Source organism: Leptonychotes weddellii, chromosome 14 (assembly GCF_054177405.1).
Source record: "Leptonychotes weddellii isolate Sample4059 chromosome 14, ASM5417740v2, whole genome shotgun sequence".
Lineage (NCBI taxonomy): Eukaryota > Metazoa > Chordata > Mammalia > Carnivora > Phocidae > Leptonychotes > Leptonychotes weddellii.
The window spans coordinates 36,453,798-36,477,859 of record NC_138382.1 but is presented as its reverse complement, the minus strand read 5'-3'; the positions used below and the strand labels follow the sequence as shown (position 1 = coordinate 36,477,859).

Genomic DNA, 24,062 nt, shown 5'->3' with positions numbered 1-24,062 from the left:
TACCTCTCTTTCTTTTAAAAAGCACAACCTACAATTAAAAAAAAAAAAAAAAGCCACCTTGCATAATAATCAGCATAGACAGCTATCATCCCGGAGTGGTTGGGGCTTTTAAGTGTCGCTCAGAAAAAAAGAGGGGGACCAACCACGGTATTCCAAGGCCCTTTTTGGACACTGCGACTCAGCTTTAAATCAGAAATACATTCGAAGGACTGACTTTAAAGACAGAAGAGCAACAAAAGAAGCTCTACGGGCCCGTCATCGGGTTAGAATTGCACAAAACTTAAGAAGTGATTTACGTGCTAAAAATAAGTCTAGGAGCCAGGGTTTCCATTTTAAAGACAGTTCTATTCCGAGGACTGACGGGAATCAACAGGTTACCGGTCACTGGTGCGCGCGACTACGCCGCCGCCGCCTTTGGCAAAACCCCGGGGCCTGGCTGCGCGCCGGCCACCTCCGCCACGGGCCTCTCTGCCCCTCGGCCCCTCTCCCCTGCAGGGCGCCCATCCGGGCGGGGCCTGGGGCAGGTTCGCGGCCCAGGCCGCCGGTCACGTGCTGCGGAGGCGCGGGCCGGGCGGGGTATATAGGCCGGTCGCCCGCGCCCCCACTTGGAACGCCGCGTGGGACTCGCCGGATCGTGGTCTTTGCGCTGCTGTGGGTCGGTAGGTGCGCGCCGCTCCGTGCGCCGCGGGCTGGCGTGGGGTGGGGTGGGGGCCCGCGGGGCTCCAGGCTGGAACACGGTGGTCCCGGAGCCTGTCCGCCTCGCCGCCTCGGGGCGGTTTCCGGGTCGGGGCTGGGAAGGGGCGGTCTCCCGGGCCTGCGCTGTCCGCCTTTGCTGTCGGCCTTGGAGGCTCTTCTGCCCGCAGCTGCAGTGCGGGTAGAGCTTCTGGGCTTGGGTGCGGGGTAACAGTTTCCATTTGTCCCGCAAGTACATTACTGGAAAGGAAATGAGCTAGCAAATTATGGGGTTCCAGCGACAGCGAGGCTGTGGATACTGGCGCCTGACTTGCGCCCTAAGAAGGGCTCTTACTCATTTCCTGTAGCACTGGGACCCTCGGCGGCCGGAGGGTGAGCTGCCCGGCTCTAAAGTGGCGGACAGCGGGCCGTGCAGGTTCTTCCTTCCCACTCTGCGGCTTAGCAGTGAGGCAGTTTTATGTGCGTGTATTCGGGTCGTTGGAGGCGCTAAATTTCCACTGAAAAGCCTGCTGGGATGTTTCTCGATTTCTCGGAGCTGTTGCGCTTAGTTTCCCCTAGACGAGTTGCAGTCCTTTCCCCAAGGAAGGAATAAATCCCCCCAAAGTGTTTCCACTTGATAGTCCTGTCAAAATGTCTTCTACTTGAGAGATCTCTCTCTCTTTTTTTTTTTCAGATTTTATTTTATTTTATTTTATTTTTTAAAGATTTTATTTATTTATTTGAGAGAGAGAGAATGAGAGACAGAGAGCATGAGAGGGAGGAGGGTCAGGGGGAGAAGCAGACTCCCTGCCGAGCAAGGAGCCCAATGCGGGACTCGATCTTGTGACTCCAGGATCATGACCTGAGCCGAAGGCAGTCGCTTAACCAACTGAGCCACCCAGGCGCCCTACAGATTTTATTTTTAAGTAATCTCTACACTCAACATGGGGCTTGAACTCACAACCCCAGGTCAAGAGTCTCATGCTCTACTGACTGAGCCAGACAGGCGCCCCTCTCTTTAAATTTTATAATGTGGATTTTAACTTGGTTCCAATGTTTTTGTGAACAGATGTTCCTCTTTGAAAGGCGGTGGACAAATAAGACCAACATCTCACCAATGCAATGTCTTTGCTTTTATCCCCCTCAGACCCTCTTTTCTATTGGAACTTTACCCATAATTTCTGAAAGCTGGCCTCAGAACATGTTTGCCCAGGGCAGAGCTCAGAGCTAGAGGGTGGGGAGAAGTGCAGAAGGCTACCTCATCTTGAATTTTTCTCTTCTTGAAATTCTCATTTACTTGGGTGGGGAGTGAATCTGAGAGAGTCTTATCCTGGTGTCCTGAAATCAGTTTCTCTTCCACAGATTTCTTTCTCCAAGAATAAAAATGGCATCTGTTGCAGTTGATCCACAACCGGTATGAATTTTAAATACGGTTTCTTGATCCCTTTCCCTCCCTGTCTGTTTTGAAGGAGTTAACACTTGCCCTGCTTGGTTGCAGAGTGTGGTGACTCGGGTAGTCAACCTACCGTTGGTGAGCTCCACGTACAACCTCATGTCCTCCGCTTACATCAGTACGAAGGATCAGTATCCGTGCTTGAAGTCTGTGTGCGAGATGGCAGAGAAGGGTGTGAAGACCATCACTTCCATGGCTGTGACGAGTGCTCTGCCCATCATCCAGAAGCTGGAACCACAGAGTGAGTTCTGATTTTTTTTAAAGATTTATTCATTTATTTGACAGAGAGAGACAGCAGAGAGACACAGCGAGAGAGGGAACAAGCAGGGGGAGGGGGAGTAGGAGAGGGAGGAGGAGGCTTCCCACTGAGCAGGGAGCCCGATGTGGGGCTTGATCCCAGGACCCAGGGATCACAACCTGAGCTGAAGGCAGATGCTTAACGACTGAGCCATCCAGGCGCCCCTCATGACCTATTTTCAAAAGTAATCTCTTTGAGGGGCGCGTGGGTGGCTCAGTTGGTTAAGCGACTGCCTTCAGCTCAGGTCATGATCCTGGAGTCCCGGGATCGAGTCCCTGCTCAGCAGGGGGAGTCTGCTTCTCCCTCTGACCCTCCCCCCTCTCATGCTCTCTCTTTCTCTCATTCTGTCTCTCAAAGTCTTAAAAAAAAAAAAAAAAAAGTAACATCTTTGAGATGTGATTAACACACCATACAGTTCACCCACTTAAAGTGTACTCAAGTATCTTTACAACTGATTTTAGAACCTTTTCATCACCTTGGAAAGGAATCTCCTCCCAGTTTCTGTTTAAGATGATGAAAAAGTTCTGGAAATAATAGGGTGATAATTGCACATCATTGTGAATGAACTTAATGCCACTGAATTATGCATTTTATGTGCCTAGGAGTGGGATTGCTGAGTCCTCTAAGAACCATGTAAGCTTTTGAGACACTGCCAGACTGTTTTCCAAAGCAGCTGCACCATTTTACATTCCCCCCAGCAGCGTATGAAGGGTCCCATGTCTTCATGTTATTAACTGCTTTTGAGTACAGGTTTAAATCATTCCTCTAAATGGTTAGATCATGGACTTTCAGGACTATAAGGAACCTTTAGAGACCGGTTTTCCAACTCTGCTCCTTCCCAGATGAACTTGGTATTAGCGCTTGGGTCAGTCATCATTGGAAGGGAAGCTTAGACTAAAAACTGGGCTTGTTGGGCAGATCCAGGGTGCTGTTAGTATACTGTTCGCTGGTGACAAACCAAAATACGCTGCCACTTACGGGATTAAGTGTAGGTAGGGATTAAACTGGAGTGGAAATGCTAATTTTGAGAGTTTTCGGTTATCTCACTCCCGGAATGATGGTTCAGGTGAAGCCTGGCTTCTCTTGGCATTAACCTTAGATACCAGATGATGAGGAAGAAGCTGCCTAGCCAGCTTCCTACCTGGCTTGTCACAGCCTCGCTGCTCCCTCCCACCCCCTTATTTCCCTGTCAGTAGAAGACAGTTGCCAGCAACCTGCTGCTGAGCTAGAAACACTAGGCGATGCATTGTGTAGTAAATGAAGATCAACATTCTTGCTATTCTTTAAGGCCAAAGGTTCAAGGTCTAATGTAGTATGTATTCATTCGTATCTGCGCTTAACATTTTCCCCGTTTGTGATTCTTCTAGTTGCGGTTGCCAATACCTATGCTTGTAAGGGGCTAGACAGGATTGAGGAGAAACTGCCTATTCTGAATCAGCCAACAAACCAGGTGAGCTTGGGCAAAGTGCTAAGGCTTGTCACTGCACACGTCTTCATGTTCTGTTTGGCACAGGCTGTGCATATCATGAACAGGAACTATTCTCTCCTCCTGGATGTATTTTTGGAAAGGCCACTCCCTTACTTGCTGAATTATCGTCAGGTTTTGTTTAAGACGCAGAGATGAACTAGCCACTTTTGGGCTATAATGCTTATGGTCTGATCTTTATTAATTTGTGGTTTTGCCTCTGTAGATGATATTGCTCTCACAAATAGCTGATTCCCTCGTGTGGCATTAGAGAAATGTAGACGTGGTGTTTAGAATCTTTTCTCACTTGGTATCTGAGAGCACATCCAGTAGGAGGGAGAATAACCTCTCTGCCCCTGTGGTGGCCTTGTGGGGCTGTGTGCATCGGGCCAGCTAGGCATGGTACCTCTGTGTCTGCTCATAGGCATGCGTGAGCTACTCTCACTATAAGCATGTCAGCATGGAAAATGCCATTCTTTTCTACAGTACTCCTTCTGCCTTATTAACACGTTCACCTGGTTTAAAAACATACTAAAACAAATTTTACATCGTTTTACCTCATTTGCTCCTCCAACAACCCTTGAGTGGCGGCAGGTAGGGCAGATAAGCTGCTAAGGAAATTGAGGCTTATCAGCTCTTAGTGACTCGCCTCAGACCTAAAGCTAGAGAGTGACAGGGCCAGATTGCTTCCTTAGCACTTCAGCGAGGCTGCCTTAGTTAGTACTTAGCCTGTACTGCTCCTCAGCCAAGCAGTGTGTTTTTCTATTTGCAGGTTGTTGCCAATGCCAGAGGTGCTGTGACCGGGGCAAAAGATGCTGTGACAACTGCTGTGACCGGGGCCAAGGATTCCATGGCCAGCACCATCACTGGGGTGATGGACAAGACCAAAGGAGCGGTGACTGGCAGTGTGGAGAGGACCAAGACTGTGGTCAATGGCAGCATTAACACAGTCTTGGGAAGTCGGATGATGCAGCTGGTGAGCAACGGAGTAGAAAATGCGCTCACCAGATCGGAGTTGCTGGTGGACCAGTACCTCCCTCTCACGGAGAAAGAACTAGGTAATTGGGGGCGCCCGGGTGACTCAGTTGGTTAGGCGCCCGCCTTCGGCTCAGGTTGTGATCCCGGGGTCCTGGGATCCAGCCCCACACCAGGCTCCCTGCTGAGCGGAGTCTGCTGCTCCCTCTCCCTCGTGATCTCGCTCTTGCTCACTCTCAAATAAGTAAATAAAATTTTTTTTTTTTTTTTTTAAAGAACTAGGTAATTGGATTTTTGTCCTGAGCTAATGGTTTATATCTTAAAGCAGTCTTTTAAAACCACTTCATTGAGATCTACTTCATATGCCATAAAAGTCACCTGTTTGAGTCTGAGTTAGAGTTGCCCAGCCATCACCACAATCCAGTGGTGCAACGTTTCTGTCATGCCGGAAGACCCTTTGTGCCTGCCCGTAGTCAGTCTCCCTGTCCTTTCCTGGGCAACCACTAATCTTTCGATCTCTGTAGACTTTCTGCTAAAGCAGTCTTAAGTTTCACATTGAATTCTGCATAGTAAGTTTGGAAACCTTGGGGAGAAATGAACTCCGAGAAATTCTCTATAAATACATTGTCTTTAATGGGCTGCTTTACAGAAAATGGTTAAACATTCAGGGCCTACTGTGTGCCAAATCCTGTGTTGCCCAAGAAGCTCACTCTAACGGATTGAGACCTGTGTAGATAAAAATGTCAGATGCAGTGATGTGTATGCGTTGGGTGGTCAAGCCCAGCAGCAGGCAGGAGCTGTCTTGAGCAAATGAGAACATAATTGCTAGGTGGGTAGGTAGAATCGACCAGGTAAGATCCAGGTTAGAGGCCACGCCTCATCAGTTCTAGCTGGGATCCCTTATGTTTTTTTGTCCCTTTTTTCCCCTAATTTCAGAAAAAGAAGCAAAAAAAGTTGAAGGGTTTGATATAGTTCAGAAGCCAAGTTACTACGTTAGACTGGGATCCCTGTCTACCAAGCTCCGTGCACGTGCCTACCAGCAGGCTCTCAGCAGGGTTAAAGAAGCCAAGCAGAAAAGCCAAGAGACCATTTCTCAGCTCCATTCCACTGTTAATCTGGTGAGTAAAACTTCATTTAAAGGTAGCTAAAGTGAGTTCATTTATCTCAAGGGCTGAGAGTAAATGTAGTCATGAAATCCAAGAATTTTATTTTTTTAAGATGTATTTATTTTATTTAATTTATTTATTTTTTTTATGTTAGTCACCATACAGTACATCATTGGTTTTTGATGTGGTGATCCACGATCCATTGTTTTCGTATAACACCCAGTGCTTCACGCAGTACGTGCCCTCCTTAATACCCATCACCGGGCTAACCAATCCCACCTCCCCGCTCCCCTCTAAAACCTTGTTTGTTTCTCAGAGTCCGTAGTCTCTCATGGTTCGTCTCTCCCTCCGATTTCCCTCCCTTCATTTTTCCCTTCCTTCTCCTAATGTCCTCCATGCTATTCCTTGTGTTCCACAAATAAGTGAAACCATATGATAATTGACCTTCTCTGCTTGACTTATTTCACTTGGCATAATGTCCTCCAGTCCCATCCATGTTGATGTAAAAGTTGGGTATGCATCCTTTCTGATGGCTGAGTAATATTCCATTGTATATATGGACCACAACTTCTTTATCCATTCATCTGTTGAAGGGCATCTTGGCTCTTTCCACAGTTTGGCTGTTGCGGACAGAAATCCAAGAATTTTAATCTTAATGAAAAACCCAGTAGAGAAATGGGCAAAGAGTACATAAACAACTCACAGAAAAGCGAGTATAGATAGCTGAACCCTAGGAAGCAATGTTAGTCTCACTGTGAGGGGCCCAATTACAGATGTTTCTCTTGGCCTCTCACACTGGCAAAGCTTGATGGCTTGATGCTGTGGGTAATGAGGTAGGGAAAGAGGTAGGCATGTACTTGTGCACTTCTGGGGGATACAGGGACAGTTCTGGGCAAATTACAAACACTTCTATGCCTTCGGCTGTTTTATTTTTGGAAATGTTTTCTATCGACACTTAAGTTCAGAGTTGCAAAACCCTATAAGCAATGCCTGTCAAGTAATAGGAAACTAAATTGCTACATCATAAAAGAGCTATTGTGTAGCCATTGAAGTTGCCAAGTTACAGAATAGTGTGTATCGTACTGCCATTAGAAACTGGTTTCTTCTTGGAAAGACATGGCTGCAACAGGGAAGAGGAGGTTCTAATTCCTTTTCCTTGTCATTTTATCTTCTGTGAGTATACGTATTAAATTTGAGTTGCCTTACCTGTGCTAAACTGGAGGTAAATTTGGAGACTGTGGTTTAATAGTTAAATAGAGGCAGTAAAGAACTACCATTACTTGGCTGATATACAAAAAACAATAACAACATGGATAGCAGAGGTCTCTCCTTAAACTCTCGTGGAAATTCTTGTTTTTTATATTGCCGGATTGATGTCCTAGATCTGAGAACAGGCTAACTTGAATGTCTGACTGGTTTGTTCCTTTGTGTTATCTCATTGTGTTCTAGATTGAATTTGCCAGGAAGAACGTGCATAGTGCCAACCAGAAAATTCAAGGTGCTCAGGATAAGTTCTATCTCTCCTGGGTGGAGTGGAAGAGAAGCGTTGGCTATGATGATACAGATGAGTCCCACTGTGCTGAGGTAAGACATTGGAGACAGAGTCCTCCCCTGTAGTTTCTGAGGATGTTCTTACCAAATTTTTCATTTCCATTTTCCCATTATTCCTCAGAATACTCTTCTCCATCAAAAGTTTGAACAGTACTGTGTACCCAGGTTAAGTGACAGAAAACCAAAATGTGCAGACACACGTGTTGCCCGTAACAACACTACTAAGTGAGAAACATGGGCCTTGCCCTCCTACTGGCTACAGATCGGACTAACGGGGGATACAAGCATTTGTACTGCTTTTTGACAGCATCAATACAGTTGCCATGAGAATACATAGGAAAGGAACCCAACTCAGCCTTAGAGTAAGGATGGATGAGTCAGATGGCGTCCTGGGAGAGCTCCGTGCTAAGCTGAGATCTGCTGGGTGAATAAACTAGGTGAAAGGGCACTAACATTCCAGACAGAACAGTAGCATGCTGTGGTCTTAGAAGGTGGTTCTTTGGGTTCCAACAGCTAGTATGCGTATCCCTGAAAAGTGCGTAATACTGCTCTCCTCAGCGTTCTTAAGAGGATTTTTAAAAGTCAAAGAATCCACGTACGCAGTAGACACATAACCGGTTTACTGTAATTGAACTGATTTGTTAAACAGCACTGTTGGATCCACGGCTAATTTCTCAACTCGTTCTGTTTTTAGCACATTGAGTCACGTACTCTTGCTATTGCACGCAGCCTGACTCAGCAGCTCCAGACCACGTGCCACAGCCTGCTGTCCAATGTCCAGGGGTTACCACAGAACATCCAAGATCAGGCCAGTCACCTGGGGGTGATGGCTGGTGACATCTACTCAGTGTTCCGCAATGCTGCCTCCTTCAAGGAAGTGTCTGACGGCCTCCTCACTTCCAGCAAGGGGCAGCTGCAGAAAATGAAGGAGTCTTTAGATGATGTGATGGATTATCTTGTTAACAACACGCCTCTCAACTGGCTGGTAGGTCCCTTTTACCCGCAGCTGACCGAGTCTCAGAATGCTCAGGACCAAGGTGCACAGAAGGACACAAGCAGTCCGGAGGCCCAGCAGCCTGAGCACAGAACCCGTTAGAGCTGTCCTTGTCACCAGGACTGGGTGTGGCCAGCTGGAGGAGACTTTCTGTGATGTTGAAATTAACCTGCTAGACAACTCTGCATTGGGGAAGCAGCTAGCTAGAGAAAAGGTCCTCAGTTATAGTCATTTCTAACAGGATTAAGAGCTTTACAGTGTTTGGCATTAGCAGATGAGCTCTGCTTTTTTCCTGGCTGGTAAGAAAAGAATGCTAGGTTGGTCAGAGCCTGGCCAGGACTCCCAGAAAGTTTCCCTGCATTTATGGTGTCATTCATTGTTACCACTGTTGCTGTTCGTTTGTCTTGAATAAAAAACAACTTCCTGTGGGCTGTGGTGTGGGCTGGTGTCTGCTCCCATTTGGTCCTGTCACCGGTTGGTCGCACAGAGCATGCCTGTACAACTTTTTTTTTTTTTTCATGAAGGAATGCGCCCTATGAATTCAATAAAATTCACTGCAGAATAGATCAACTTTATGCTGTGTGTTCCATGTGCTTTTGTGTTGCTTTCATAGAGCTGCTTGGCTTGCGTGACAGGGTTATTAATACACATAACGTGAATTCCAACCGGCCCTCTGGGGGATTTGGCAGAGCAATGCATTGGAAGGCTAGTGCTAAGAATGGAGTGTTTGATAACAGGTTTCCAACAAAATAAAGCTAATGTGCGTACGGGAATTTTTACGAGGTGGCAGTTACTGCCTTTATCTCTCCATTTATTTTTTTTTAATTTTTAAAAAAGATTCTATTTATTTGAGAGAGCACGAGTGGGGTGAGGGGCAGAGGGAGAAGCAGACTCCCCACTGAGCAGGGAGCCCGATGCGGGACTCGATCCTGGGATCATGACGTGAGCCGAAGGCAGATGCTTAACTGACTGAGCCACCCAGGCGCCCTTTTTATCTCTCCATTTACTCAACCTCTTGAGAGGGGGTTTTAAGCCAGTAGAAAGCTGCTCGTGGCCGACTGCCTTGCTGAATGGGAATCAAAGCTGAAAGGAAGCAAGTGATAACGTGATAGAACTCCTAACAAGTTTCCCGTAAAGGCAGCAGGCCTTTCTTGCTAAAGGGCTGTTGAAAGTGTGAGCCCTGAACTGCAACTAGCCAGTGTCCATTCTCAGCTGGACTTGACTTGCTGTGTTGCCACTTTGGGAGAAAGTCACACTAGTTGGTGAGATACCTTTAGAAGACCAGGTGAGAGTAATTAGAAAGACTGGACCCTCTGTAGGAAAAGCTTAACTTCCTCCCTAGGGTGAGTTCAGACTTCAGCCCCTCAGTGTTGGTCAGCTCAGGAGGAAATTCCACAAATCTTATGACAAAACTGCAGTGTGCCAAACTGTTTGAAAAACAACTTAGAACTTGTAAAGTAGAACTTCATGCTTCTAGCCATTCCTGCTAAATTAAGGTTAGCAAGGCTGCCCTTTGGCAGAACTGAAGTCTAAGATCTGTCCCCCCCCGCCCTTTCTACCCAGGTTCCCCCCCTTCTCCCCAAGAAAACAAGCAGCATATAACTACACCTTTGATGTGAGACCTATCAAAGCTTATGAAGTTACAGAACTAAATTTTTGCCCTTTAACTCCAGGAATCCTCAGATGAATTGGAAGGGAGGGACTGAGATGCTTGAAGCCAGGGGGCATCTGGTTTCTGGGAAGGTGGACTGCCATGATTCGTGGGCTTCTAGGATGGAAGCTATCCATTCACACGCCTGTCTGCTCCCAGTAACTGGCATTTTCTAGAGCAACTGCCTCTTAACTTTACTATTCCTTAAAAAATTTTTTAAAGTTTCTGAATCCAAGTTGAACATGACCTTGCCCCTCTGCCTCAAAACTGCAAGGCTTGTATCTTGTGCTTTATTTTAATTGGTTGGAAAATCACATACCCTAGCCTATACATACTTTCTTAATCCTGAACAAACTTCGGTTTCCCCATCGTAAAAGTTGTAGTGCCAACTGAATTGCTTAAGAAAATGAGACTGTTCTCAAAGCTATTCTTTATGAGCCAGACAGAATATAAAGACTACTCTTAGCTTCCAGAAGAACACCACTAGCCCTCATTTTTTTGTCACGAGCTATGTGCACTTGTGGTTTTGTCTGTCCTTGTGTCTTGAGTCTGTGCCTATGTGCATTCCATTCTGTTGTCAACATCAACATGTCTCAAAATCGTGTTCTTGCTTCTTACAGCTTTATTGTTGCATAAACTGGCAGTTTCAGTTTAACAGACTTTCTCCCAAGGAGAACAATTTTTGTGAGGAAAAAAAGCTGACTAAACACAGTAACTGTGGAGGGTTTTTAAACATTTGGCTGCATGAAGGCTGGCATGGCATGCTTGAGTGTTCAAAGATGATTTTTTCTTTCCATGCAATAATAATAGTAACATGGACTCTGGTTAGTTCTGGGTAAAAAAATCAAAGGAACGGGCACCTGGGTGGCTCAGTCGTCAAGCGTCTGCCTTTGGCTCAGGTCATGATCCCAGGGTCCTGGGATCGAGTCCCACATCGGGCTCCCTGCTCGGCGGGGAGTCTGCTTCTCCCTCTCCCACTCCCCCTGCTTGTGTTCCTGCTTTCGCTATCTCTCTGTCAAATAAATAAATAAAATCTTTAAAAAAAAAAAAAATCAAAGGAACATGGTGTACTAGCCATGAATCCCTTAACCTTAGCTTTCTCATCTGTAATGTAAAATTAGTGATGCTTTCACAGATGGAAGTGAAGTGTTTGAGGATGGGATGTCTTTTTCTGTTTTGCACTTCGAGGCATGGGGACACCATCTTTGGGGCAGTGACATAAAGTATCTTTAACTTGCCAGTCCAGGTGTAAGCACATAATATCAGGTCAAGATTAGGGAAATAAATCCATTTTGATAAGGCATTAACAGATACTGAAAAGCTAATGAAGTGAAAAAGAAAAAACTGAAATTTGGCCTATCTGAGCTATCCCTTTTATTTATTTGAGATAACGAGAGAGAGGGCATGAGCGGGGGCAGAGGGAGAGGGAGAAGCAGGCTTCCCGCCGAGCAAGGAGCCCGATGTAGGGCTCGATCCCAGGATCCCTGGGATCATGACCTGAGCCGAAGGCAGGCACTTAACTGACTGAGCCACCCAAGCGCCCCTGAGCTGTCCCTCTTAGAATACCATTTAGCTCATGGGGCTGGCTGGTGAAGGAGGAATACAGAGCAGGATAGATATTTGTGCATAAATCTTTAAGAAATGAAGTCTAAATGATGCCTGGAAGAGTAGATGTGGGGGTGTGGAAAGGAAGGCCCCTTGCCAGCCTGATCTCCCCGGGCTCTCATGGACTTGGGACTGCGCCAGCTCCATGAGTGACCTAGCATTGAGGTCTGCATGGATGATGGTCTTGTGAGATGTGTAGGTAGCTACATTAAAAGATTATTTAAGGGCGCCTGGGTGGCTCAGTTGGTTGGGCGGCTGCATTCGGCTCAGGTCATGATCCTGGAGTCCCGGGATCGAGTCCCGCATCGGGCTCCCTGCTCGGCGGGGAGTCTGCTTCTCCCTCTGACCCTCCTCCCTCTCATGCTCTCTGTCTTTCATTCTCTCTGTCTCAAATAAATAAATAAAATCTTTAAAAAAAAAAACAAAAAAAAAACCTCTTAAAAAAAAAAGATTATTTAATTCAGTATTTGAGTTTCTAATAGTATAAAGTATGAACTCTGCCCTGAGGAGAATGGAAAGACCAGAAACTTTCCTCAAGAGATGTTTATAGTCTGGGCGCCTGGGTGGCTCAGTTGGTTAAGCAACTGCCTTCGGCTCAGGTCATGATCCTGGAGTCCCTGGATCGAGTCCCGCATCGGGCTCCCTGCTCGGCAGGGAGTCTCCTTCTCCCTCTGACCCTCCCCCCTCTCATGTGCTTGCTCTCTCTCATTCTCTCTCTCAAATAAATAAAATCTTTAAAAAAAAAAAAAAGAGATGTTTATAGTCTTAGGGGAAGCTTGTTGATGAATATTCAAGTAATATCCAGGTATAGAACACCACTTGTCCCTCACTCTGGCCCCCAGGCTGCTAATTTAAAGATTCCCTACCTTTATTACAAAATTAACCTGCAAAATACTACACTTCAGCATGAAGCAGTATAGGAATGGCAGGGCAACAATTTGGGTTTTCAGTTTTATTGACCAAAGCAAAAGAGAATGGTAACTTAGGGGATATTTCCTGTGTGTGTGTGGGTGGGGGTGGGTGGGTGGAGTTCTAATGTCTTCTAGAACTTAAAGTGAGGAAAGTAGTGGACAGTGTTGCTGAGACTTTACAAAAATAATGAAGAGACTAACTGGTACCTTTATGTAGATAATGATGGAGAAATAGTTACCACTTCAATTATGTTTTCATTTCTCTTGGATTTATCCATGAGAGTGGAATTGTGAGTGGGTCATACAGTCACTGTGTCTAATTGAGGAACTGCAAAACTGTTTTCCACGGTGGCTGCAGCATCTTACGTGCCTACCAGCAAGGTATGGGGATTCTGATTTCTCCACACCTTCACCAACACTTGGTGAAGCCAACCTTTTTTTATTTTTTAATTTTTTATTCTATTTGTTTATTTGAGAGAGAGAGAGCGAGAGCAGGAGCAGGGTGAGGGGCAGAGGGAGGAGCAGAGTCCCCACCAAGCAGGGAGCCCGATGTGGACTTGATCCCAGGACTCCAACCATTTAAATGAAAATCTAGCATTAAAAAGAGTAGATGTTGTTTTATCTACTCTACACATGCTAGGGCACAGGAAAACTCAGGTGAGGAGGTAGCTCAGGTATCTATCAGACTGACTCCGTATATAAAATAGCCCTAGTGAACTGTCTGCATGGATAACCTCACATCAGGGATCGTTCTCCTGTCCTCTCTGTCTATGCCAGGGATTATCAACTGGAAAGATTGATAAAATGCAGATTCCTGGGCTCCACATCCAGAGAATCTGTTTACTACGTCTGGTGGTAGTACCAGGCATCTGCACTTTTTAAGAGCATCCCTTTTAAAAAAATAAATTAAAAAAAAAATAAATAAAATAAAAAAATAAAAAAATAAAATAAAAACAAACAAAAAACAACCTAAAAGCATCTCTTAAAAAAAAAAGCATCATCCCTAGTGATTCGACCGCAGGTGGTCTACTAACTACTCTTAAGAGAAGCAAAGGAAACAGGAAACTACTTTAACCTGAGACAAAAATAGGACTAGGGTTACCTATAGTCCCTTCTCTCCAAATAAGACCCTCAGTGTGGGTTCCATAAAGTGTCCTAAGACCTACTCTTGATTTACCTGCTCAAATGAATGGAATACACAGGAGCTAGCAATGACTAGTTGAATGGTGTGCAATGGATACCAAGAATCACTTTAATTTTGTTGGGATCACTGCCAACCTGCTTCCTATGCTGAGAGTTCTAGCCACTTCCACAGACTTGTTAGCTAAGGACAAAGCATCAGGGTACTTTCTAGAGGGTGTTTCTACAGCAGGGAAGGGGATGTGCACCAGGAGATAGTACTCAACTGTACCAAACTGTTCAAGTAAAGCAGAACCAAGATGCTCCTGGCTGTCTAGCTTGTAAGCACATCAACAAGCCGCCTATGCCATCTAGTATGGATGGTGAGATGTTTCTGCTAAATTAAACCCTCACCAGGGTTTACCGTACATATTTGGTGTTAGAACTAATCGTTACCTCTTGCATGATCCTTTCATAGCCCTATATATCAAATTACTTTTTTTTTTTTTTAAAGATTTTATTTATTTATTTGAGACAGAGAGAATGAGAGAGACAGAGAGCACATGAGAGGGGGGAGGGTCTGAGGGAGAAGCAGGCTCCCCGCCGAGCAGGGAGCCCGATGCGGGACTCGATCCCAGGACTCCAGGATCATGACCTGAGCCGAAGGCAGTCGCTTAACCAACTGAGCCACCCAGGCGCCCCTATATCAAATTACTTTTAACTAACAAATTTCAGTTTTTATTTTCACTTCATTAGTACTTCAATACTTATTCTATTTCAAAATAAATCAATTTTCCCAGTTTCTGTGTCATGTTTAATCAGCACTGCATGCTCACCTTTACCAGCAAGTTACATTCCCACAGATGATGTTTTTATTTATTTATTTTTTAAGATTTATTTATTAATTTTGAGAGAGAGAGAGGGAAAGCACATGCACAGGGTGGGGAGAGGGCGAGGGAGAATCTCTAACAGACTCCCTACTGAGCACCAAGCTGACCCCGGGCTCCATCCCAGGACCCCGAGATCATGACTTGAGCTGAAATCAAGAGTCAGATATTTAACTGACTCAGCCACCCAGGTGTGCCAATGTTTTTATTTCTGTAATAGTCTCACCTATCCAGGACCCCAGGCCACCAGTAGGCCACCTTGAGGCAAATTAGAAAATGGCACCTATCCTCAATATGTGTAGCGCCACCTTCTGGAAAGTTGTTATAGTAAATATGGGAATCAAAAGGTACACAGCAAAAGGTACACAGGGTCACAGGAATCCTAGCACGGTCACTTGGTTTTCTTGAAAAGGATGTGTTGCTGGCTTCCTGTCCTTTCAGGGAGGGACTGTAGTTATCTCATTAATTTCATAGTAAGTATCTGATTCTGAGTTTGGCCTCTATCCCTGAGGGGGCATTCTCTGTAAGAGACTCCTTACACTCCATCAATGGTCCAGACTACACTTGTTCATGTCAATGAAAAAGGGATTTATTTTATAGATGTGTGAAATGATTTCTCTTGTGCCACATTTGTAAAAAACCTCGTGTAGATGGTCAGGTACAACCACGACATTTTCCGTTAAACTCATCTTGGAAACTTGGTGGACTGTGACTACCTCTTGGTTGCCCCACCCTCTATTTTATTCACAGCCGCCAAGTAGGTTTTGCTGATAGCCAGGAACTTAATAGAAATTAGACACTCTGGATCATTCTGAATTTGTGGAAGGGGAATTATTCATATGGCTCTTCTTTTTTTTTTTTTTTTAAAGATTTTATTTATTTATTCATGAGAGACAGAGAGAGAGAGAGAGAGAGAGGCAGAGGGAGAAGCAGGCTCCCAAGGAGCAGGGAGCCCGATGTGGGACTCGATCCCAGGACCCTGGGATCATGACCTGAGCCGAAGGCAGACGCTTAACGACTGACCCACCCAGGCGCCCCATATGGCTCTTCTAAAGCATCTCAGTTACTAGAGGGATTTTTTTTTTTTTTTTTACGGTAGTGCTGAAAACTTTTCTCCTAAAATTTTGAGAGTGGGATCACCAAACTTCTGCAAAAAATTCTGCTTTAGGCCAACAGTTATCTAGCCTATAGGTGACTTTGGAGGGTGTGTGTGTGTGTGTGTTTGTGTTGGTCTTTAAGGAACTAATGAAAATCAAATCTACTGTTTCTTGAGCACATTTTACAAGTTAGGCTCATTCTACCTTCATTCTTCATCTGTAACCAAATGAATTAGGTATTTTCCTCATGTGAGAGGTAAGGAACAGGTTGAAAAGAGAGGTGGTAAGATGGGGATTTAGTTTGATGTCTACTGATGTCAAAGGGCAAGTATTTTTTCTGTTCTAGCACTCTTTTTTTTTTTTTTTAGGATTTTATTTATTTATTAGAGAGAGAGAGAGCACAAGCAGGGGGAGTGGCAGGCAGAGAGAGAAGCAGGCTTCCCGCTGAGCAGGGAGCCCGATGCGGGGCTCCATCTCAGGACCCTGGGATCATGACCTGAGCCGAAGGCAGCCATTTACCCAACTGAGCCACCCAGGTGCCCCCCCTAGCACTCTCTGATAGGAGAAAGCTGCAGCTTGCCTCCTTGTTTGGGGACCCAAAATTTCTCTGCCTGAATCTTCTTGTGTTGTAGCTTCCTGTTCTATTGCATATTTGTTAAAAACAAATAAAATGATATTTAATGTTAAAACATACAATTAGTAGAGATAGTTCAGAAGAGAGAAAGTCAGGCATATCTTTTAACTAATAAGGCTAAACTTGCAATAGTTGGCTTGTCTGGCTGATGTTCTGAATGAATTTGGAAAAGCATTATTGGCTTTGTGGATGTCAGGTTGCATTGAATATTTGCAAAGTCAACATCCATAAATAGCTAGAATGCAGTTAGATCTGCCCAGACTGAGAGCCTCAGGAACAAATGGTAGAAGTTTGTACTCAGACGAGACATTTCTCTGAGCATCTGAGTTCGTAGGGAAAAGTACAATAAACAAGACTCCCTCTTATTGTCTGTTTTTCCTCTTGTTTTGTTTTTACTATTTAATTGTGAGATATACACCACATCACAGTTACCATTTGAGCCATTCTTAAGCATACAATTCCATGGCATTAGGTACCTTCACCATGTTGTGCCATCCTTACCACTTAACGTTTCTAGAACTTAATCGTACCAAGCATAACTCTTACCTATTAAACAATGACTCCTCATTCCTTCCCCTCTGTCTCTGTTTTGATGCATTTTTGTTGTTAGTTATTTTGCCTCTTTTAGGGGATTAGCTAACCTTTTTCTCTGCTGTCAAGCTTCCAGCCTTTAGTAATTTATTAGACCTCACTAATTTTCTGCTTCTAATCTGCTGTTGGCTAGGAAACATCACTTAGCTTATCAGATTTTCAGGTAAAGGAAGAGTTAATAGAACTTCTTATCCCTGAAAGCCTTGCCTCTGCAGAGAATACTAGGACTCTGTGATGGCTACTTCAACTATTAAAATACCTTTTCCTTCCTCAGTTCCTAGACATTTCCCAAAGGTTTTATGTTTGTAAGTCAGACTTATAAGAACAGTGGAGCATTACTGTTTTTAATAGAATAGTAGATTAATAGATGAATAACCAGAAAGGCTTGATATTTTGTATTTTCAAAAAAGCTTTCAGGGGCGCCTGGGGGGCTCAGTCGTTAAGTGTCCGCCTTCGGCTTGGGTCATGGTCCCAGGGTCTGGGATAGAGCCCTGCATCGGGCTCCCTGCTCCGCAGGAAGCCTGATTCTCCCTCCCCCACTCCCCCTGCTTGTGTTCCCTCTCTCACTGTGTCTCTCTCTGTCAAAATAAATAAATAAAATCTTTAAAAAAAAAGCGCTTTCATTTGGTAGGTTCCACACTAGTTAGTTTCCTTTCAAAGAGAAGTTTCCCCAGTGCTTTTATAGTATGAGTGAATTGTGGGAATAAGACTATAAACACCTTGTCAGAAAGCACACCTATGGAGAAAGTAAGGTTCATTCACATGCAGTTGTGTCTCCATGAGCTGGACCTGACAGCGCACTTCATTAGTGTTTGTTTTAATATCCAAGATTCTTCTTTTTCAGGCATTTGATTTCACTGCCATAGACTTGACATCTGAGACTGATGAAATTCCAGATATTATAGCTTTGGAAGAAGAGGATGGATCATCAGATCACTCACATGCTAATGGCCCTGAGTCCTCTCAGGGCAAAACGCTGAATAACTAACAGGAAAATACTTTTGGCTGAATACACAATTCGTGTCACATTAAACTTCATGCTTGCTCATGTGTTTATTCCTGAGGCTTTGGGGATTAATCTCTTGTGGGTTACAACCTTTTTTTTTTTTTTTTTTTGGCTACTTGGTCTTAATTGTAATGAAACTCCTATTGGTCTAAAATTTGTAAGAGATCCTAGTCTTGCAGCATATGTAATTTCATGTAATTCTTCAAAATTTAATCATTGAAATGCCTATAATAAAAATTATGCTGTATAATCTTGAATCAGAATGATTTTTTTTTTTTTTAATACTGATGTAGTGGACACTTCTGTTTTTATTTTTGGCCTCCCAGGATGGGGGTGTCTCAGTAGGTCTGCAGGTTAGGGTTTTTTTTGTTTGTTTGTTTCTTCTAGTCTAGGGGTGGGCATCTGATTGAAAATAGGTCAACTAGGAGAAGTATATCACAATGAGTAAAGACTGTGGGTTCTAATCTTGGCTCTGCCACTTACTAGTTGTGTGACTTTAAACAAGTTACTTAATTTCCTTGTACCTCTACTTCCTCATCTGTAAAATGGGTATAATAGTAGGGTTTGTTATGAAGAATAAACAAATTGACATTTGTGAAAAGCTTAGAGCAATGCCTGGCACAGAATAGTGTTAAATAAGTATTAAATAAATTGTAGAAACAATGGTTGACCCAGTAGTTGTGAGCATCCCTAGTGTCCAAATAGTAGTTTTGAAATGCCTTTTCCCACTAAAGAAATTAGGGCTTCTTGGAGAAATGGCTGATTCCAGGTTTGAGGCAGAAAATATACAAGATGATCCTTGAATTTCTTGCTATTCCAGATGACAAGAAAACCAATTTGAAGAGTTTCCCATTGTCTAGAGATAGGACAATTTGAACTTCTATAAGGACAATAATTGCCATAGATTGAACCCCCCTTAAATGTCCAAATATATCATTATACATATAAACAATTTAATTGGTCACCTTCAGGGGATGACAGTAAACCCTGTTAACTGTTAAATAAAGGGAAAGAATCAACAATTTGTCCTTCTTTATATATATAGTAAGATTTTATTTATTTATTTTAGAGAGGGAGCGAGGGGCAGAGAGTGAGACAGAGTCCCAAGCAGACTCCGCACTGAGTGTGCAGCCTGACACTGAGATCAGACATGAGCAGAAACCAAGAGTTGGACTCCCAACTGCCTATGCCACCCAGGTGCCCTATTTTTCCTTATATATTTACCACTAGATAAAATAGTAAATGAGGGAAAATTTCTATCATAAAAACATTGCTACTAACAGAAGAAAAAGAAATGATAGCTTGGTCAGTTTGGACTGCTATAATAAATTACCTTAGACTGAGTGGTTTACACAACAAACATGTATTTCTCACAGTTCTGGAGGCTGGAAGTTTGCGATCAGGGTGTCAGCCTGGTTGGGTTTTGGTGAAGACCCTTCAAGGTTGCAGAATTCACTTCCCTTTGGATACAGAGAGGAAAGAGCAGAAAGTAAGTAAGCTCTCCTGTGACTCTTGTAAGGGCATTAATCCTGTTCGGGGAGGGTTCCACCATTATGACCTCATCTAACCCTAATTAATTTCCAAAGGCCCCACCTTCTAATACCATTACATTGAGGAGTAGGGTTTCAACATAGGAAGTGGGGGAGAGAGGCACCAACATTCAGTTCATAACAAATAGTAAATTAGAATTTTGACATTTTGCAATCCCCAGTAAATTAATAGATCTAGGCACTTAGCATCAATGCCTGTCAATGGCATAAATAAAGCTTTGTGCAGCCTGATGAAACAACATACGCCAACCATCACCTCGACTTGCCAAAGGGATCATACCTGAATCTTATCAATCCTCTGGATCCAGGTGCCGATTTGAAGGAAACACAGAGGACAGAGACAGAAGAACAGGCTGAACTGCAGCAAAGATGCAATCAGTAGAACCCAGACTAAGGGATATTATTCAGGTCAAACAGCCCCAGTTCCTCAATAGAAAAGTTGTAAGAAAAAAAAAGGAGTAGGGGAGGATGGAGGAAAGCCTGTATATTAAATGATATTATTATTATTATTTTTAAAGATTTTATTTATTTATTTGAGAGAGAGAATGAGAGACAGAGAGCATGAGAGGGAGGAGGGTCAGAGGGAGAAGCAGACTCCCTGCCGACCAGGGAGCCCGATGCGGGACTCGATCCAGGACTCGATCCAGGGACTCCAGGATCATGACCTGAGCCGAAGGCAGTCGCCCAACCAACTGAGCCACCCAGGCGCCCTTAAATGATATTATTAAAAAAAAAACCAAATCTGGGAAAGACTGAAAAAAAAATGAAGGAGGCAAGGCAAGTATAAAAAGGGTAAGACAACTATAGTGTCTAGAGAAGCACATTTAAGTGGTAAAACTGTAAGACAATGCAAAGAAGTGGTTACTATAAAAGTGAGAATAGTGGTTCTTTTCTTGGGAAAGGAGTGGTTTCTGGGATGGCTGGAAAAGTTTTATTTCTTGTCCTTGGTGGTAGTTATAAGGGCATTCACCTAGAATAATATATTAAGCTATTTTTAAAAATGTAAATGAGATTGCTGGCATATAAATCTTGAGTGGAGTGGCACATGAATTTGCCATTTTCTGAACCTTATTCTCTGGCCTTCGCATTCTTTATTTATGCTACTTAATACCCATCGAATAAAGCCCCCTCAGAGGCAGTTTTGCTGCTTGCAACTAAAGAAACTAATTGATATAAGTAGCCTTGGCAAGTTACTATTAGTGGTGAGGTGGGTATAGAAAAATTTTGGGAGAAAATTTTTTTTTTAAGATTTTATTATTTGTCAGAGAGAGAGCGAGAGAGCGCACAAGCAGGGGTAAAGGCAGGCAGAGGGAGAAGGAGGCTCCCCGCTGAGCAAGAACACTTCCCCCTCCCCTCCCCCCCCTTGCAGGGCTCTATCCCAGGATTCTGGGATTATGACCTGAGCCAAAGGCAGATGCTTAACCGACTGAGTCACCCAGGTGTCCCGGGAGAAATTTTTCTGTAATAAGAAATGGAATAGTAGCTAGAAGGCATTGGGGTCAAAGGAATTATTTTTCTTTAAACAATGGAAGATAGCATAGCATGTTTGTATATTTATGGGAAGAATTGGTGATGCAGGGCAGAATAAAGGACAAACACTGGAGCAAACTCTTTGAGTAGGAGAAAAGGAATACGACCCATCGAATAAGTCAGAGGACTAATCTTAGGGAGGCACATCTTGATTGACCTAGATTATAAGAGAGAAGGAAGACTATATGGGCAAAGATATAGGCAGGTTGGTAAATTGTTGGTAGAAGGTTTTTTCTGGAAGCATCTATTTTTTTTTTTTAAAGATTTTATTTATTTATTTGACAGAGAGACAGTACAAGCAGGGGGAACAGCAGGCAGAGGGAGAAGCAGGTTCCCCGCTGAGCTAGGAGCCTGACGCAGGGCTCAACCCCAGGACCCTGGGATCAGGACCTGAGCTGAAGGCAGACGCTTAACCGACTGAGCCACCCAGGTGCCCTTGGAAGCATCTATTAAGTAGGACAAAAGACACTGAGAGGAGGGGAAAGAAGTATTGGAGTAAGGGAAGAGAAGATGTATAATTGTATGGAGAGTGAGATTTAGGAAAAACATGGTGGAGAGGTCAGGCCTAAGATCCCATGTGTCATAAATTTTGAATGACAACAGGCATCATGATCGTGTTTAGGGGCTAAGTTGCAGGTGTGGGGTAGGCAGAAAACTGGATTTAATAGGGATTTGGGTTCTGCCAGATAAATCTGGCAAGGAGAGAAAGGCGCTAGAGAGCTGAGAAGAGGTGGAGGAACTGAGAGGCCAGGGCATTGAAATGTCACCTATGGATATGGAAATCACCAAAAATTACCCTAAGAGGAATTATGGAGAAACAATTAAGTCTAAATCTTCCGAAAATGAGGTCCAGCACCAAATCTTAATACATAACCTCCGAAAGCAAGAGTTGTGGGTGAAAACATAAAATTCAAAGGAGCTGGTTTTAGGGAAGCAGTAATTGCCAGAAGTGGCAATGAGAAATGCGTAGGCTACCTACCCCATTTCCAGGCCCTGTTGTGTATGGGGTGCGAGAGAGAAAACAGTCGTCAGTGGAGAGGGCTGCAGGGGGAAGTTGTTTGCTTAGGGGAGAGCCAGATTACTTACAGCATGAAGATGAAAGGAACATCCAGCATTTGAGGGCATACAAGATTTTATTATACAGACCTGGGGCTTAGTGGTTAGATGTCGTTACATCTCACAGCTACTGAGATAGGTTAGGATGGAACCCAGTGCTTTTTCTACTACACCGAGCCATAGTCCTAAAGCTACATTTTTTTATCTGACGAAATCGACCTATAGGAGCACAAGGAACCACAGACACAAGACATCAGAAAGCGCGAAACCGAGGGCCTCCAGCAAGATAGTGCTTAAAGTTACGCAAACGCAAAAGAGTTTGCTGGCAACGCAATGCACTGTGGGTTTTGTAGTTTTTCGGCTGGGCCTGACGGGAAGAGATGGAGAACAGGGTGCATTGCATGGCGGGAAATATAGTCGGCCGTAGAAGTCCCTCCTCCACCGGAAGCCAGGCAGCGCCGTCGCTTACCGCTTTTCCGGACGCGCGGGAGTCTTGCTTTTGTAGGCTTCGCTTAGGCAGCTGTACCGTAGTACTGTTAAAGGCTCCGTTTCCCTGAGACTTTACGGCCATTTGAGGCGATATGGCTGCGGGCGAGAGAGGAACAGGTGGTGGCAATGGAGGGGCCACCGCTACCTCAGGCTGCCCGTAGGGAGGGAGCCTGAAGGCCCTCTGAGTCGTTTGGGCCTGTGCTTACTTCCTTTGCAGTGATACTGCCTAACGGCGAAGATGAGCTCGGTCTGGGTCACCTCTTTCGAGAAGGAGCATCTCTGGATGTATCTGCAGGCGCTCGGTTTCGAGCCAGGCCCGGCCACCACTGCCTGCGGAAAGATCGTGTCGCACACGCACCTCGGAGTGTAAGGAACCCGTGCTGATGGGGCGGGGGAATCCGAGCGGGGACGCGCTGCTGTGACCCACCCTTTCGCGGACCTCGCAGGGTGATGAATCAAGTAGTCCAACGGTTATTGTGTGCCAGCACTGGCTACAAAGCCCTTGCTTCTTGTGGCTGCCAGCCTGGTGGCAGAAGCGGTATCAATCACGGAACCGTGCCGGGAACGCTTTGTAAGGGGGTCGTGTCTGCAATTCGGGCAAGACTGGAGGGACAGCTTAGTCCTGCTTTAGTGGTGATGCTGGGTGGTCTGTGAAGTCCAGGGAGGGATGGCGAGTTAGTCGTGGAAGGATGTGAACGGCTTTAGGACTCAAGGAGCCTTTCAAGGTGGTGGTTCTCTAGTTCACAGTTTTTCCTTTTTGAATTAGCAAACTGAGCCATTCCGTAGTTCAGAAAAAAATAGTAGAAAAAGGTATTAAGATGGAAAGTAAAAATCCCTTCCTGCTTTGTCACTAATATAATAGTTATGATCATAAATTTAGATACTTTGTATGTATTTATGTATCTAAACTTATCAGCTTAGGGAGTATTATCTTTCCCGCTATAGCCCAAGAGAAATTTGAGATACATAGGCTATTTCCTGTTCTCCGTCTTTTGACTTTTCTGATTATTTCAGTTCTTCAAGTAGCACTGTTCTAACAACGTGCTTAGACGTCTATTTCTTGATGTATCAAAGGATCTCGTCATTCCCCACTGTGTAATTTCACAATGAAAGAAGCTGTTATTTATAAGATAATTCATTAGCTCACCCACACTTCCCTGCCCTCCCCTACCTTCTTCTTGACTTTTTTCAAATGTATGCTGTTTTACTGTCAAAGGTTAGAGCCCTTTTTTTTTTTTTTTTGGTTAGAGCCATAATTAAGTTTTACTAGTTAACTATTTGTTTAGAAGTTATTATTTACATGTAGAAGTGCTTTGTCTAAAAGCCTATTCTAAAAATTGACAACCAATGGATAGCATTTATAAAATTGTAATTATGTATTAATAAATAGTCCAGTTATTTCACATCATTTAATTGCCCACA

At 44.2% G+C, this 24,062-nt stretch overlaps 2 protein-coding genes across 3 annotated transcripts in view; both read left to right on the top strand.

Annotated features, from left to right (window-relative positions):
* The first annotated feature begins 483 nt into the window (after positions 1–483).
* Positions 484–18,272, top strand: PLIN2 (perilipin 2). The gene is given in 10 exon segments (XM_031037423.2): positions 484–659; positions 2,035–2,086; positions 2,171–2,366; positions 3,791–3,873; positions 4,661–4,946; positions 5,800–5,981; positions 7,419–7,553; positions 8,215–8,505; positions 17,854–17,964; positions 17,967–18,272. Coding segments are annotated over 9 exon segments (1,341 nt in total). The 5' UTR covers positions 484–659; positions 2,035–2,056; the 3' UTR covers positions 17,994–18,272.
* A 4,355-nt stretch (positions 18,273–22,627) lies between these two features.
* The window catches only part of HAUS6 (HAUS augmin like complex subunit 6), a 46,504-nt gene continuing 45,069 nt past the window's right edge, over positions 22,628–24,062 (top strand). For both annotated transcript variants that reach the window (XM_081803007.1, XM_081803006.1), the window contains exon 1: positions 22,628–23,006. In XM_081803007.1, coding sequence (XP_081659133.1) covers positions 22,879–23,006 — 128 coding nt within the window. In that variant the 5' untranslated portion in view covers positions 22,628–22,878. The remainder of the gene's footprint in view (positions 23,007–24,062) is intronic.